General features: G+C 46.4%; 1 protein-coding gene across 1 annotated transcript in view; it reads left to right on the top strand.

Moving 5' to 3' along the window:
- The window catches only part of LOC106612932 (reticulon-4 receptor-like 1), a 217,860-nt gene continuing 199,864 nt past the window's right edge, over positions 1-17,996 (top strand). Inside the window, exon 1 of the mRNA XM_014214597.3 lies at positions 1-1,224. Coding sequence (XP_014070072.1) covers positions 1,212-1,224 — 13 coding nt within the window. The 5' untranslated portion in view covers positions 1-1,211. The remainder of the gene's footprint in view (positions 1,225-17,996) is intronic.

The following is a 17,996-nucleotide window of genomic DNA, read 5'->3' as shown; positions in this document are numbered from 1 at the left end:
CATTGTCATGTGTCAATCATGCATGTAACGGTACCGACCACATTTCTAAACCAAATTCCAGCATCTCTCAGAGCCTGAAGAAAATTAAGGATCTTGATGATTAGGCTAACATGCGAAGAATACAAGATATTACATTGAGTTACATAAGTTATTGTGTTTTATTTGGCACTTTTAATTTGTGTGAATAATACTGCCCCCTAAACACGGAATTGGAATGTAGGTGATAATAAGATAATTGTAATATTTTCCCTTCAAGTGGAGGGCTGAACATTCAGACTTTGCCAGCAAACACCGGAGAAAACGGAGCAAGCCAACTCAGAGACGGACGGAGAGGGTGCAATGATGAGGCAGAGCGGACCCACAGCTTTACTTTCTTTATTCTACCTTAAGCGCAGGATGGCGAAAGTCTACATTCTCTGAGGAAGTGGCGTAAATTGCAAGGTCTTCACAGATAAGACCGGAGAAAGGCAGGAATTTTACTGCAGCTCCCAAACACTACGGGAAAGCGCGGGAATATATTATTGGAGGGATTTATACGGATCGAAACGCATCAAAATCCACGTTTTTAATGAAGATTTGAGGACCCAGCGCCTAATCCAACTTCAGAAACGAAATGTGAATCTAAATAACTTATTGTGATAAGGAAAGAGTTGAACGAATATGATATGATCCATCCGACTTCGTTCGAGAAGGAATTTAGATTGCCCTTTTAAAATGATTAACTCTCTATTTGGAGACAGGCTGTGAGCACAGTCGTTTTGCCCAAAAAATTGTAATAGCTGTTTTGCATTCATTTGAAGTGAGTGTAAAAATGATGGTTAACAACGATTGAAACGAGCTCTACGGTACCTCTCACAAGCCGAACAGTAGGGTATTTTGCTTTTGAAATGATATTTTCAATGCATTTGTTCGCAATGCGTAACGTTACCCTTGCGTGTTTTCCAAATCCTGCTTGAAAAGGTATGTCCCATAGACTAGCCTACTCAACGGGATGAGAGGAGACTAATGTTCGTTGACTATTTTATACATCACAACTGAATGTGTTGGCTGGACGGCAACCGCGACAAGAGGAGCAACATTAGACGCATCATAAAACAAAGAAACATTTAAAACTTTATTTTGATAACTTCGAAAATAGAGAGCCCACGTTTAGTCTGGAATACAAGAATAGATGATTCTCAAAAGACATAGGACGACATAAATCTTCCACTATGTTCAAAGGTGGTAAGTGTGCTTTAACTTTTTATCATCATCAGTCCGATTATTATCATCATCAGTCCGAGTTATTATTATGCCAAAAACACCTTGTGGTTGTTCAGTATTTTCCTCCAATGAATAGTGCGCAAATGCTTATTTGACTACAATGTGTTATGTTATCATGTCTGCTGCTATGGGTGATGACAAATATGTTATGATGATACAGTTCACCAGCACCGTAGGCTAATGATTCTTGCAGGTAATGAGCGAGAACGTGGCAGTTTATTGCGACGATGAAATGGTTTCCAGATTTGCACAACATTAAGCCCTGTGTGCGCGAGCCTGGCGTGAATGAAATATTCAGACATAGGCCTACCACGAATACTATATTTGATATTAACGGCTGATGCCGCACTGCAGTTTATGAGTTGTGTTCAGTCTCTGTCTCTCGGATAAGCATTATGTGCCTTCTGATTATAGCATTCTTGGGCATTGATCAAGGGCTGGCTAGGTGATATGGACAAGACAGGCGCGGCATAATGCTTCATGAAGGATATATGTGGGTGGTCAGTAACCAGAATAAAATATTTTCCTTTTAAATTGACAGTTGCTCCTGACTTTATATAGAATTCAAACATTGATTTATGCTGACAATGTCACGACCTGAACCACTTCTTATTACACATGAACATACATTTAACCCCGTCTATCCCCATGGCATTCCACACACTCACTCACTCACGCACGCACACGCACACACACACACACACACACACACACACACACACACACACACACACACACACACACACACACACACACACACACGATCTCCATATTCTCATTGAATTTGCTGCTGAAGAACAATCATATTATTTGACCCTGAGTAGCAATGGTCAAAGCATTCTTAATGCCTTAGTAATACCGTTGTAATTGGTCTGCTGGTTTTGATGCGATCTTTCTGATATTTTGCTCTCTTGATCATTTGACTCCTTTGATTGTTTCAATATGAAGATTATATACTTGAAGAAAAACAATTTCAAAAATCTTTCATCATTTTACTTCTGACAAAATGGTTCCCCTCATTTCGCCCAGCATCAATAGAAGGCCACTGTTTGGCTTTCAACTATGTGTGCCTATGCATTGCTCTCAACTCCTTTAATGCATGCAGCATTACTGTAGCTCTCCCTGACAGTCATCATCAGATTGATTATTGATCCAGGGTTGGAGATGTGATGTCTCTATGATGAACTCACATAGCCAGTAACTAACTGTCTGTGCTTCAAGGACCCTGATCATTATGTGAACTGAACAGACTCGGCAGGTTAGCTAGGAACTCCCTGTTGAGTCAGGAGATGGAGTACCCCATCCACTTAAAACAGGAGTTTACAGATGTAGGATCTTCATTTGAGCCAGATTTCTACAGGAAAATAATCCTGCCGCAAAGGAAATGTGAATTATTATGTGCATTGTATTTAATTACCTTTTTGTAGGGATTGATACATTTTTCGTAAGGGAAAATCAAGTCTGGAAAACAAACTTCAGAAGCCTTTTTAAACCTCAAATACACTACACGTTTTACATTTCCTGCATTGCAGGAAAGTTCTCCTGCAACAGGGTGATCAAATTAAAATCCTACATATGTTGTTTGAGTGAGTTAGAAGGTAGAGTGTTTTAGTGCTTAATGTATGACTGAGCTCCAGGCCACTATGCATACTGTCTGTCAGCTGCTGTTTTCATGGTCATGTAAATTGTATTTATTTTACCTTTATTTAACGAGGCAAGTCAGTTAAGAACAAATTGTTATTTTCAATGACAGCCTAGGAACATTGGGTTAACTGCCTTGTTCAGGGGCAGAACGACAGATTTTTACCTTGTCAGCTCGGGGATTCGATCTTGCAACCTTTCGGTTATAAGTCCAACTCTCTAACCACTAGGCTACCTAGTGCCGCTAAAGGCTGCTCATGGTCATTGTATGGCAGTAAACACTCCAGTGCTTTACTTGGTGCTATTATTGTGGTACACTTTACAGTTGTATTTGCTGTGCAGGATACTAACACACAATGAGAACACTTCAAATAACATGCATGGCATGAATACTGTACAAACATGACCAAGATAGTCAGGATGGCTATAAAAAAAGTGTTTGTTTAGCCAAGAAACATACAATCATTTTATTGCAAATGTACTATTATTTGCAATAAAATGTAATGACAATTCAAATGATTAATTTGAAAGTTGTGTTGGAACTCTTGAATGTGCTTTCTTGCTTTTGAAGTCAGCCGGCCGTGACCGCGCACAATTGGCCCAGCGTCATCCAGGTTCGGAGAGGGTTTGGCCGGACGCGATTTTGTTGTCCCATCGCGCTCTAGCGATTCCTTGTGGAGGGTCGGGGCACCTGCATGCTGACTTCGCTTGCCAACTGGACAGTGTTTCCTTCCGAGACATTGGTGCGGCTGGCTTCCGGGTTAAGCGGGCAGTGTGTCAAGAAGCAGTGTGGCTTGGCGGGGTCGTGTTTCGGAGGACGCACGGCTCTCGACCGTCACCTCTCCCGAGTCCGTAAGGGAGTTGCAGCGATGGGACAAGACTGTAACTACCAATTAGATACAACAAGATCGGGGAGAAAAATACATTAAAAAAAAGAAACTCAGTATGCCAAAAATCCCTCCAATCAGAATAGACTGTTGATGAGGCATCAGCCAGTTTTAGCAGGAACAATCCAGAAGATGTTTGGTGAGTTAGACGTACACTATACGCCCTGAACAACACGTTGTGGGGAGTCTGGCTGATGCATCCGGCCTGACATTTGGTGAGTGACACATTTCCCTTTCAAATTGAGTTATTGAGAGTTTGGCATGACAGCAGAAGCACTACTCAGGTTGACAAGAGAAGTCGTGACTAGCTGTGTAATTATTACCATGTGATTAGCCTCGGAAATGCTGGCTTCTCATGTTCTGTTCCAATAGTTGAGTCGACAAAACGAGATTTGAAAGGATGGCGCCGTGAGATTACCAAGTAATGGACTGGAGCTGAACAGGGTATTGGCATTACACATGTTTTGTCACCCAATGGATGATTTGTATGTAGCTGCACCAGAGTAGTAAGCCTACCAAGCTGATCTGAGTTTTGTTGATGTTGTATGGAATCCAAAGTAAGTCTGGTCAATAAGCCGACCTGATGTGGAAATGTTCTCTGTCTAGGCGTGCAGTACAATGTCTATGTATGCAAAGTGATGTAGGTGTGCCATGCCGGTCCTATCTGTGTGTGAACAGCATGTGTGTCTGAGTCTGCTGTCCCTGTTTTTGGTTTCTGTCCCTATCACTAATCCGTGTGTGTGGCCCTCTTGCTCAGTGCTAGTGGTCTGTTACCCTTCCCTGCTTCCCTGGGTTGCAGTGTCGCAGCTGGTGGGTTCTGATTACTATGCAGGTTATACAAATAAATATGTATAAACTCCCAGTAATTTATTGGTTAAACCGTCAACGTTTTGGCATCACTGTGCCTTCTTCAGGGTGACCCTGTGATCAGTGATGCCGAAACGATGGTGTTTTACCCAATAAATGACTGGGAGTTTATGTATGTAGAGCGACTCTTTATTTATTTGTATAGCTTACAGTTTATTCGCCCTTAGTCAGCACCTCTACACTAAATTATTTTATCTGGGTGTGTGCCAACTCAAGGTTTTATTATACTATGCAGGTTATACCATCTCTCTTTCTCTCTCTCTCTCTCTCTCTCTCTCTCTCTCTCTCTCTCTCTCTCTCTCTCTTTCTCTCTCTCTCTTTCTTTGTCTGTCTCTCTCTCTCTCGCTTTCTCTCTCTCTCTCTCTTTCTCTTTCTTTGTCTGTCTGTCTCTCTCTCTTTCTCTCTCTCTCTCTCTCTCTCTCTCTCTCGCTCTCTCTCTTTCTCTTTCTCTGTCTGTCTCTCTCTCTCTCTCTCGCTCTCCATACCCAGTCATCCATGGAACAGACACGGGGAGATGTGTCAGAGTAGTGCTGCGATAGATAGAGGGAGGTGTGATGTTGACTGTATATACCCTGCTGTGATGTGCTATAATTGCTGGTGCATGTCACTCAGGCTTATAGGGGGCTGGATACAGGCTTTCCTTGGCCATTTTGAGACTTTCCTGTCTCTACGCGTTCACGATCTCACCCACTCACCTGCACCCACACAGACAAGTACACACATGCACACACGCGGCCACTCACGCACACACACACGCACGCACACACACACCACACACACACACACACACACACACACACACACACACACACACACACACACACACACACACACACACACACACACACACACACACACACACACACACACACACACACACACACACACACACACACACACTTGTCCATTGACATTCTGTAAGCACTATACCCACAGTGTTAGTTTGTACTTTTCATTTGTGTCCATCCTCTGCATAAAGAAGACATTCAGAATGACAAGGTTTTTACAAAATATCTTATTGGGAAATGTGTCTGATCAACATAAAGTACTGCTCAGACTCCAATAATGTAATGAATGTACTTTGAGAGAACAAAACATTGCAAATCTAGCAAGATGTCAGCTTGCGCAGCCTAACTGTACTCTGATGTTGAATGAATGCTAATTATTGGAAAATTGGGATAGTTCTCCCTCTCAAACACAGCATCTAAGACGAACAAAAGCCCAACGCTTCCTTCATCATTCAGCTCCATCACCACAGAATATACAGAGATAATTGTTTGAGCAATCAAATTTAGTAGCATAGAGTAATCACTCTCTGTAAATCATCTCTAATTACGTGCCAGAGTAGTAGCACATTGCCTATTGAGTTGGCCCTGTTGTTTTCCAGTACATGCAGTGCATGGTGGAGGGGACAACAGAGAGGATTTACCAATAATGAGCCCAGTGGAACACAATGTAAAGGACTAAGGAAAACACCTGTGGCCCCAGTCAGTCAGCTCTCAGTCTCCAGCCCTGCCCTGCCTACTCCCAGGGCTCACTGAGTGGGTGCTAGGGAACCCAGCTCAGCCTTACAGCTCCCACTCAGTCAGCTCTTAGCAGCACTAGGGAGACAAGCTGATCAAATAACCAACTATCAACCTCTCAGGCATCAAGAGGCCCTCCATGACTATCTGTCTGTCAGAGATGGTTTTTCACCCAGAGATAATATAATCTCCTAGACGTCACCAGTCTCCATTCTAGATACCTTCAGCAGAGGTCTAGACTCACAGTCAGGGGGAATTTACATCTATCTTTGTCACTGAAGGACAAACAGCAGTCTGGCCAGAGCTGAAATCACATAGACAGTACCCTGAGGCAAAGCCTCCTCAGAACAATGATTTGATATCACCATGGATTTACACAGCACAGTATCTGACTCTAAATACCCATCTGTCACTTTATGTGTGGAGAACATTCAGACAGCCAGACCAAATGAGGGAACTTGTTCTGTGACTTATATTTAAAGAGGCCATTTGAATAGAACATAATAATCTCCTAACATGTTGTCATGATTGCACTACGACTTATTGTGATGCAAAGTATTCCTGTGGTTGTGGATTGTGGGCTAGGTATGAGGGGTGCTGTGGGTTTAGGGTTGGGTATGAGGTGTGCTGTGGGCTATGTATGAGGGTTGCTGTGGGTTTAGGGTTGGGTATGAGGCGTGCTGTGGGCTATGTATGAGGGTTGCTGTGGGTTTAGGGTTGGGTATGAGGCGTGCTGTGGGCTGTGTATGAGGGGTGCTGTGGGTTTATGGCTGGGTATGAGGCGTGCTGTGGGTTTAGGGCTGGGTATGAGGGGTGCTGTGGGTTTAGTGCTGGGTAAGAGGGGTGCTGTGGGTTTAGGGCTAGATATGAGGCGTGCTGTGGGTTTAGGGCTGGGTATGAGGGGTGCTGTGGGTTTAGGGCTGGGTATGAGGCGTGCTGTGGGTTTAGGGCTATGTATGAGGCGTGCTGGGGTTTAGGGCTGGGTATGAGGTGTGCTGTGTGCTGTGTATGTGGGGTGCTGTGGGTTTAGGGCTGGGTATGAGGCATGCTGTGGGTTTATGGCTGGGTATGAGGCGTGCTGTGGGTTTAGGGCTAGATATGAGGGTTTAGGGCTGGGTATGAGGGGTGCTATGGGTTTAGGGCTAGGTATGAGGCGTGCTGTGTGTTTAGTGCTGGGTATGAGGGGTGCTGTGGGTTTATGGCTGGGTATGAGGCGTGCTGTGGGTTTAGGGCTGTGTATGAGGGGTGCTGTGGGTTTATGGCTGGGTATGAGGCGTGCTGTGGGTTTAGGGCTGGGTATGAGGGGTGCTGTGGGTTTAGTGCTGGGTAAGAGGGGTGCTGTGGGTTTAGGGCTAGATATGAGGCGTGCTGTGGGTTTAGGGCTGGGTATGAGGGGTGCTGTGGGTTTAGGGCTGGGTATGAGGCGTGCTGTGGGTTTAGGGCTAGGTATGAGGGGTGCTGTGGGTTTAGGGCTAGGTATGAGGCGTGCTGGGGTTTAGGGCTGGGTATGAGGTGTGCTGTGTGCTGTGTATGTGGGGTGCTGTGGGTTTAGGGCTGGGTATGAGGCATGCTGTGGGTTTATGGCTGGGTATGAGGCGTGCTGTGGGTTTAGGGCTAGATATGAGGGTTTAGGGCTGGGTATGAGGGGTGCTATGGGTTTAGGGCTAGGTATGAGGCGTGCTGTGTGTTTAGTGCTGGGTATGAGGGGTGCTGTGGGTTTAGGGCTAGGTATGAGGCGTGCTGTGGGTTTATGGCTGGGTATGAGGCATGCTGTGGGTTTATGGCTGGGTATGAGGCGTGCTGTGGGTTTATGGCTGGGTATGAGGCGTGCTATGGGTTTAGGGCTAGATATGAGGCGTGCTGTGTGTTTAGTGCTGGGTATGAGGGGTGCTGTGGGTTTAGGGCTGGGTATGAGGGGTGCTGTGGGTTTAGGGTTAGGTATGAGGCGTGCTGTGTGTTTAGTGCTGGGTATGAGGCGTGCTGTGGGTTTAGGGCTAGGTATGAGGCGTGCTGTGGGTTTAGGGCTGGGTATGAGGGGTTCTGTGGGTTTAGGGCTGGGTATGAGGGGTGCTGTGGGTTTAGGGCTAGGTATGAGGCGTGCTGTGGGTTTAGGGCTGGGTATGAGGGGTTCTGTGGGTTTAGGGCTAGGTATGAGGCGTGCTGTGGGTTTAGGGATAGGTATGAGGGGTGCTATGGGTTTATGGCTGGGTATGAGGGGTGCTGAGGGTTTAGGGCTAGGTATGAGGCGTGCTGTGGGTTTAGGGATAGGAATGAGGGGTGCTGAGGGTTTAGGGCTGGGTATGAGGGGTTCTGGGGTTTAGGGCTATGTAGACAGGAGTGTAGGGGGGATGTGAAGAGGAGAATATAGAGTGGAGCAAAAACATAAACCTCAGACTGATCCCTTAAATCTTTCTAAGCTCCCTGAAAAACAGAAAGCGAATCCAGGGTGAGAACAGTGTTGCCAATCCTAATCTGACGCTTGTTTAAAAATGTCTATTTTAAGACTCTCTTCCTGTCTCTTTTGATAACAAAAAAAGAACACACACACACACACACACACACACACACACACACACACACACACACACACACACACACACACACACACACACACACACACACACACACACACACACACACACACACACACACACACACACACACACACACACACACACACACACACACACACACACGCACGCACACTTGCCCATGCACACACATATCAATTCTCTAATCTCCCCTTTTTAGCATACCCTCTAATACAAATCAGGGTAGGGCAATCCAAAACTTTTGAGCAGGCTGATTTGTCTATTTGTAGCCTATCTGACCCTGTCCATATGAGACATCATCTCAGGTAGTTGACTGAGTTACTACCTCTCATTGGAGAGCTGAGGCTCAATCAGTAGACTGCTCTCCTACACACCTCTGACTCTGGCAGTGCATGCCAAACACCTCATTTAGTTGAAGGAGATTCATCCAATCATAGGGCCAGTTACTGAGTGGCCGATACATGATGGTGTTACCATGGAAGCCTCTGGCACTATTCAACAGCATGATACTTAACAGAGGATGACAAATAATTGCAGAGAGAGAGCGTGAGTGGGTGTGTAGTTGTGTGTATGGGTGTGTGGGTGTGTGGGTGTGGGTGTGTGTATGGGTGTGGGTGTGGGTGTGTGGGTGTGTGTGGGTGTGTGAATGGGTGTGGGTGTGTGTATGGGTGTGTGGGTGTGGGTGTGTGTATGGGTGTGTGGGTGTGTGTATGGGTGTGGGTGTGGGTGTGGGTGAGACGATAGCAGCTCTGACTGGTATGCATGTCACTTATTTCATGAACTGCTGATACTCTGGAAGCCATTTTCACGCTTCCCTGTCAACCATTTCACACCAAATTAGGGCAGACGGCTCTGCATGGCTTCCAAAAGTGGATGTTCTCTTCCTACAGTATAAGGTCAAACACTCTCCTATTCATGCAGTCTAAAGAGTTATCTTGAATGATTTAATACACAGTACATTTTAACTGGGCACAGAAGCGGAAAATAAATCTACAAAATTCTCCCTTATCTCAGTTTACCCTTTAGATTCACCTGAGTCTTCAGTAAACATCATCTTCCCGTCTTTGTAATGGAAATGTGATGCAGGGCCAGGCATTACCGGATGATAATGAGGTGAAAGAGACAAACAACCTAAGCCCTGTTGGTTTTTGTAATATGAATAATTAATTTCTGATAAAGTGGCTAATTGGAGTTTAAAGGTCAATGTCAATGGGAATGCCATAGATCTTATGAGAGGAGGGGAGAGGAGGGGAGGTAGATAGATAGATAAGAGAGAAGGGAGGGACAGAGGAAAAGGAGGAGACAGTCCAGTTGACAGTAATCCCAGGTGTTCTCCTGTTACTCTGACAGCTCTTCCCGTACTGAGCCCTATTCCCTAGAATACATCACCATTGTGTGCTGAGGACAGAGATTCAGGCACAGCAGCTGCCCTCTGACCCGGGGCATCAGTCTGCCCTTTTGGCATTGAGAGTTAGCACTTCCATAACCAGATGAAAAGGCTCATCACCAGGGAAAGATGAGGAGGTGGGGGGGGTTTGGATTCACCAGGTTGGAAGCCCATAGTGACAAGATACAGACATGCAGAATGCTTACATAATACACACATATTACCAACCACACACGTGCAGATATGCACACAAACACACACAAGCAAGGACACACAAATACACTGAGATATACAGTCTCGTATAGTGTATTACATTCCCTGTGTACTGATTGTGACTCCTTTTAACGATTCATCTTGTTTATTATGCCCCAGTTTAATCTCCCACTCCGCCCATGTCACATCCAGACCTCATATATCCCAAGATGGTTGACTTGAAAACAATGGGCTAATTAAGTCTCCAGTTGTAGGCTATGGTATTGGATGCAGTAATGCAATTTCACGATGGCTCCAAAATTATAGTTTCTATACTTGGATTCTCTGCTAAATTAAAAACAGTCTGCGGGGAATTCGAACCATGAAAAACACAAACCAATCTTCTAAATGCAGGAACTACTCTCTCCTCTCATTTCCTTTCCTATCCCTCTCTCTGACTAAGCCCACCTCCTACTCTCTAACTCAAATAGCTCTCGTCTCCCCCGTACTTCCCTTCCCTTAATGAGGCAGGGTGCTGTGACAGGCGTGGCTGTAAAGCGCGGAGTGGATATGTTAGGTGGAATGTTATATGTGCTCTTACCTCTTTCGGGGCTGTGGCTGTGAGGGGCCGATGGGTGTTCAGCTCAACAAAGGGCCCCAGCCTCTGCAGATGAACAGTGGTGCTGTAATGTATTCACAGAGTTGCTTATGATATTGCTGTTATACAGCACTCTCTCTCCCAACACGCACTCCCACTCAAACCTCCAGCTGGGAGAATGGGCACCAAAATGACAAGAGATGATTCATTGTGGGATGTCAATTTGAATCCTGTCCGGTTCTATGACTAAAACTAAATGATTTGGCAGGTTTGTTTAAAGGGAGTGTGGTTTGATCTCAGGTACAGAATAGAATGAATGTTCTTGGACTGCAGCAGAAAAGTGTTTTCTTCATGTGGTTAATATTTGAAGAGAGGAATGATGAGATACAGGCTCCAGATGCTGTCTTGCATAATGGCTTGAGGAGGACAAGTGGATTGTTTGTAGTTGTACACCAGAGCGTTAACTAGGGAGAGGAATCAGTCGTATGTTAAGGACAGGGCATTGGGGCTGATGGAATAGTAGTCATTACAGAATATGGACCAGTCTGTTCTCTCTAGTCCCAATGTTTTCTGTATTTAAAGCCCCCTCTATTGTTTTAGAGCAGGTCTTAGATTCAGTCATTTACCCAAGTACAATGTCTTTGTTAAGCTTAATAAAGCTCAGACTATGGATACAGAATGACATGGAATTACTGACCTCTACCCATATTCTCACGTCTGGACTGTATCACACAGAATGCGGGTTGCTAGTTTCGAGCACCTCTCAATATGCTTTTAAGTCATCCAACATTGGAGTTATATCTATTTCTGCCACAGAGACTCTCTGCATGCGTGTATACTCTGAATGAGAATTGGGTCCTTGACATTTGCCCATGTTTTCCTCTTCCAACAAGCCTTGCTCTTGTGCTGGCAAGCACTAACATTAGTCCAATAGGCGCCTGTTTGAGAGTGGTTGATTAAGACCTTGGCATCACCAACACTGGGTGGCACACACACAATGGAGGTGCCAGGTGCTGTTTTGTGCGGCTGAAGTGTTAATTAGGCCTGTGCTTGGTAAAGAACACAGGAGCCATGGCTGGGATGTGGCTGAGCGGGATGTGGCTGAGATGGGATAGGCTGGGATGTGGCTGAGATGGGCTACCTCGGATGGGCTTACTGGGATGTGGCTAAGCGGATTGTGGCTGGGATGTGGCTGGTATGCCTGCTGCAGAGAGACTGTGATGGGGTAGTGGCTGTACGAGTGATGTGTCATGTCACATCCTCTGACACCTGTACTGATGATGCGTTCTCTCTCTCTCTCTCTCGCTCTCGCTCTCGCTCTCTGTCTCTTTCTCTCCTCTCTTTCTCTCTCTCTTTCTCTCCTCTCTTTCTCTCTCGCTCTCTCTCTCTCTCCCTCTCTCCCTCTCTCTCGCTCTCACTCTCTCTCCCTCTCGCTCTCGCTCTCTCTCTCTCTCTCTCTCTCTCTCCTCTCTTTCTCTCTCTCTTTCTCTCTCTCTCTTTCTCTCTCTCTCTTTCTCTCTCTCTTTCTCTCTCTCTCTCTCTCGCTCTCTTTTTCTCTCTCTCTCTTTTTCTCTCTCTCTCTTTCTCTCTCTCTCGCTTTCTCTCTCTCTCTTTCTCTCTCTCTCTTTCTCTCTCTCTCTCGCTCTCTCTCTCTCTCTCTCTCTCTCTCTCTCGCTCTCTCTTTCTCTCGCTCTCTGCGGGGTTAGAGGTGTGTCAAGGAAGACCCCTGCTGTCGTGTGGGAGAGGGAGAGGAGTACCATAGTAATCTAACTGTTTTACATTCCGATCACCTAAGTCCTGAGGCAGCTGTTGTGCATTATAATGAATTGCCTTCCAGTGCGCTAGGCCAGGGCTACTCTCTTGTAAAGACACAGCTACCTTTCCGTGCAGATAAAACTGCCTTGTAAAGATAAGATAAGCATTTCCTCCCAGCTATATCATCTATAGGGGTTATGTTAGATACAAGAGCATCGCTAGGTAACATACTGTACACTGAGTGTACAAAACATTAGGAACACCTTCACCCTCTGAATGGCACACATACACAATCCATGTCTCAATTGTCTCAAGGCTTAAAAATCCTTATTTAGCCTGTCTCCTCCCCTTCATCTACACTGATTGAAGTGGATTTAACAAGTGACATCAATAAGGGATCATAGCTTTCACCTGGATTCACCAATCTATTTAATGGAAAGAGCAGGTATTCCTAATGTTTTGTACACAGTGTATGTGATGAATAGACAGACATCACAGCACTGTGGTCTTGGAGGGGAGGGAGCAAGGCAAAGGCATCTCTGAAAGGGAAAGGACATTGATTTTTCTTTGGGTATCTAGAGCGGAGCAGGGTTTTGGTTGGCATTTTAATGGGGGGGGGGGCAGCTCTGAGCTGTTTTTATCTCTTCTACCCATCTACAGCACCAGCATGCTGGCAGCAGGGGACCGTAAAAAAGGGCTGCATCCCGACTTGCTTCCATTCAAAAATGGTTTAGACAAGTGAGAAAAAATAAGTGTCAGGTTAATAGATAGTCAGTGGCATGCAGTCTCCGTCTCCTAGCTGCTGCTCCCAGTCAACATCTCAATCACACAGCCCTCTGTTTTCCCAGGGAGAGGAGAGGAGAGGAGAGGAGAGGAGAGGGGAGGGGAGGAGAGGGGAGGAGAGGAGAGGGGAGGGAAGGGGAGGGGAGGGGAGGAGAGGGGAGGGGAGGGGAGGAGGGGAGGGGAGGGGAGAGGGGAGGGGAGGGGAGGGGAGAGGAGAAGAGAGGGGAGGGGAGGGGAGGGGAGAGGAGAGGAGAGGGGAGGAGAGGAGGGGAGGGGAGGGGAGAGCAGAGGGGAGGGGAGGAGAGGGGAGGAGAGGAGAGGAGAGGAGAGGGGAGGGGAGAGGAGAGGGGAGGGGAGGAGAGGAGAGGAGAGGAGAGGGGAGGGGAGGAGAGGAGAGGAGAGGAGAGGAGAGGAGAGGAGAGGAGAGGAGAGGAGAGGAGAGGAGAGGAGAGGAGAGGAGAGGAGAGGAGAGGGGAGGGGAGGAGAGGAGAGGAGATGGGAGGGGAGGGGAGGGGAGGAGAGGGGAGGGGAGAGGGGAAGAGGGGAGGGGAGAGGAGGGGAGGAGAGGGGAGGAGAGGGGAGGGGGGGAGAGGGGAGGAGAGGCGAGGGGAGGAGAGGAGAGGGGAGGTGAGGGGAGAGGAGAGGGGAGGGGAGGGGAGAGGAGAGGAGAGGGGAGGGGAGAGAGGTGGGGAGAGGAGAGGAGAGAAGAGGAGTGGAGAGGGGGGGGGGGGACAGCCTGTGTCGGAAATGGCACCCTATTTCCTATATAGTGCACTGCTTTTGACTAAGGCCCATAGGTTGTGGTCAAAGGTAGTGCACTGTATATGGAGTAGGGTGGTTTTTGGGACGCACCCAAAACACACTGCAACTACACAGCTCTGCCCCAATACCCCCAATATAGGATCATATTCACTATAGAGCCACGCCTGACAGCTTTAACAGCTTTAACTCTGACTAAAATACAAGTCTCTTAGTTATAACTCCCACCATGGCAGTTAGCCACAGATCCATCTCCTCAGAAAGCAGGCTAATATGCCCTGAGCCGTTATTCACAGGCCTGACGTTAAAGTGTAGTTTGTAAATGTAACTTCATCTAGAGGGTAAATACAGCAAAAGTAATCTTCTGTTGCCTGTACGCAGAAACAATAAACAGAAAATGTTGGCAGAATGTTATATCGCTGAGCCGAGTGGGGGTTACATAAGATTTATGAAGTGTCGAGCCGTAATGATTCTATATAGCTGGGGGATTGATAGCAGTTTGGTGCTCTAGCACTTCTGGCTTGGATGTTAGTTCAGCAGATTTGTCCCTGTCTTCACTAGCACAGCCTTGTCAATTATTTAAAAGAGCAAAACAACAGGCCAGAGAAAGACAGCAGCACTTGGTGTTGGAGCATAGTCTCATTAACACATCTAGATTCCCAGGGGAGCGCTCATACGTTAAGACCTTAACAAGAACCTGTGTTGTGTTAGTTCATACCACCCTGTGTGTTGTGCTAGTTCATACCACCCTGTGTGTTGTGCTAGTTCATACCACCCTGTGTGTTGTGTTAGTTCATACCACCCTGTGTGTTGTGCTAGTTCATACCACCCTGTGTGTTGTGTTAGTTCATACCACCCTGTGTGTTGTGTTAGTTCATACCACCCTGTGTGTTGTGTTAGTTCATACCACCCTGTGTGTTGTGTTAGTTCATACCACCCTGTGTGTTGTGTTAGTTCATACCACCCTGTGTGTTGTGTTAGTTCATACCACCCTGTGTGTTGTGTTAGTTCATACCACCCTGTGTGTTGTGTTAGTTCATACCACCCTGTGTGTTGTGTTAGTTCATACCACCCTGTGTGTTGTGTTAGTTCATACCACCCTGTGTGTTGTGTTAGTTCATACCACCCTGTGTGTTGTGTTAGTTCATACCACCCTGTGTGTTGTGTTAGTTCATACCACCCTGTGTGTTGTGTTAGTTAATACCACCCTGTGTGTTGTGCTAGTTAATACCACCCTGTGTGTTGTGTTAGTTCATACCACCCTGTGTGTTGTGTTAGTTCATACCACCCTGTGTGTTGTGTTAGTTAATACCACCCTGTGTGTTGTGTTAGTTAATACCACCCTGTGTGTTGTGTTAGTTAATACCACCCTGTGTGTTGTGTTAGTTCATACCACCCTGTGTGTTGTGTTAGTTCATACCACCCTGTGTGTTGTGTTAGTTCATACCATCTAGATTCCCAGGGGAGCGCTCATACGTTAAGACCTAAACAAGAACCTGTGTTGTGTTAGTTCATACCACCCTGTGTGTTGTGTTAGTTAATACCACCCTGTGTGTTGTGTTAGTTCATACCACCCTGTGTGTTGTGCTAGTTAATACCATCTAGATTCCCAGGGGAGCGCTCATACGTTAAGACCTAAACAAGAACCTGTGTTGTGTTAGTTCATACCACCCTGTGTGTTGTGCTAGTTAATACATTTTTTACATTTTAGTCATTTAGCAGACGCTCTTATCCAGAGCGACTTACAAATTGGTGCATTAACCTTATAATATCCAGTGGAACAACCACTTTACAATAGTGCATCTAAATCTTTTAAGGGGGGGGTTAGAAGGATTACTTTATCCTATCCCAGGTATTCCTTGAAGAGGTGGGGTTTCAGGTGTCTCCGGAAGGTGGTGATTGACTCCGCTGTCCTGGCGTCGTGAGGGAGCTTGTTCCACCATTGGGGTGCCAGAGCAGCGAACAGTTTTGACTGGGCTGAGCGGGAACTGTGCTTCCTCAGAGGTAGGGAGGCGAGCAGGCCAGAGGTGGATGAACGGAGTGCCCTTGTTTGGGTGTAGGGCCTGATCAGAGCCTGAAGGTACGGAGGTGCCGTTCCCCTCACAGCTCCGTAGGCAAGCACCATGGTCTTGTAGCGGATGCGAGCTTCGACTGGAAGCCAGTGGAGAGAGCGGAGGAGCGGGGTGACGTGAGAGAACTTGGGAAGGTTGAACACCAGACGGGCTGCGGCGTTCTGGATGAGTTGTAGGGGTTTAATGGCACAGGCAGGGAGCCCAGCCAATACCACCCTGTGTGTTGTGTTAGTTAATACCACCCTGTGTGTTGTGCTAGTTCATACCACCCTGTGTGTTGTGTTAGTTCATACCACCCTGTGTGTTGTGTTAGTTCAAACCACCCTGTGTGTTGTGTTAGTTCATACCACCCTGTGTGTTGTGTTAGTTCATACCACACTGTGTGTTGTGCTAGTTAATACCACCCTGTGTGTTGTGTTAGTTCATACCACCCTGTGTGTTGTGCTAGTTAATACCACCCTGTGTGTTGTGTTAGTTCATACCACCCTGTGTGTTGTGTTAGTTCATACCACCCTGTGTGTTGTGTTAGTTCATACCACCCTGTGTGTTGTGTTAGTTCATACCACCCTGTGTGTTGTGTTAGTTAATACCACCCTGTGTGTTGTGCTAGTTCATACCACCCTGTGTGTTGTGTTAGTTCATACCACCCTGTGTGTTGTGTTAGTTCAAACCACCCTGTGTGTTGTGTTAGTTCATACCACCCTGTGTGTTGTGTTAGTTCATACCACCCTGTGTGTTGTGTTAGTTAATACCACCCTGTGTGTTGTGTTAGTTAATACCACCCTGTGTGTTGTGTTAGTTCATACCACCCTGTGTGTTGTGTTAGTTCATACCACCCTGTGTGTTGTGCTAGTTAATACCACCCTGTGTGTTGTGTTAGTTCATACCACCCTGTGTGTTGTGTTAGTTAATACCACCCTGTGTGTTGTGTTAGTTAATACCACCCTGTGTGTTGTGTTAGTTAATACCACCCTGTGTGTTGTGTTAGTTCATACCACCCTGTGTGTTGTGCTAGTTAATACCACCCTGTGTGTTGTGTTAGTTCATACCACCCTGTGTGTTGTGTTAGTTCATACCACCCTGTGTGTTGTGTTAGTTCAAACCACCCTGTGTGTTGTGTTAGTTAATACCACCCTGTGTGTTGTGTTAGTTAATACCACCCTGTGTGTTGTGTTAGTTCATACCACCCTGTGTGTTGTGCTAGTTAATACCACCCTGTGTGTTGTGTTAGTTCATACCACCCTGTGTGTTGTGTTAGTTCAAACCACCCTGTGTGTTGTGTTAGTTAATACCACCCTGTGTGTTGTGCTAGTTCATACCACCCTGTGTGTTGTGCTAGTTCATACCACCCTGTGTGTTGTGCTAGTTCATACCACCCTGTGTGTTGTGTTAGTTCATACCACCCTGTGTGTTGTGCTAGTTCATACCACCTTGTGTGTTGTGTTAGTTCATACCACCCTGTGTGTTGTGGTAGTTCATACCACCCTGTGTGTTGTGTTAGTTCATACCACCCTGTGTGTTGTGTTAGTTCATACCACCCTGTGTGTTGTGTTAGTTCATACCACCCTGTGTGTTGTGCTAATTCATACCACCCTGTGTGTTGTGTTAGTTAATACCACCCTGTGTGTTGTGCTAGTTCATACCACCCTGTGTGTTGTGTTAGTTCATACCCGACCCGGGGTGTGTCGTGTGTGTGTAGTTCATACCACCCTGTGTG

This window comes from Salmo salar, chromosome 09 (assembly GCF_965601325.2).
Source record: "Salmo salar chromosome 09, fSalSal1, whole genome shotgun sequence".
NCBI lineage: Eukaryota > Metazoa > Chordata > Actinopteri > Salmoniformes > Salmonidae > Salmo > Salmo salar.
Note: the sequence above shows the minus strand (reverse complement) of the source record. Positions and strands in the feature narration are given on the sequence as shown.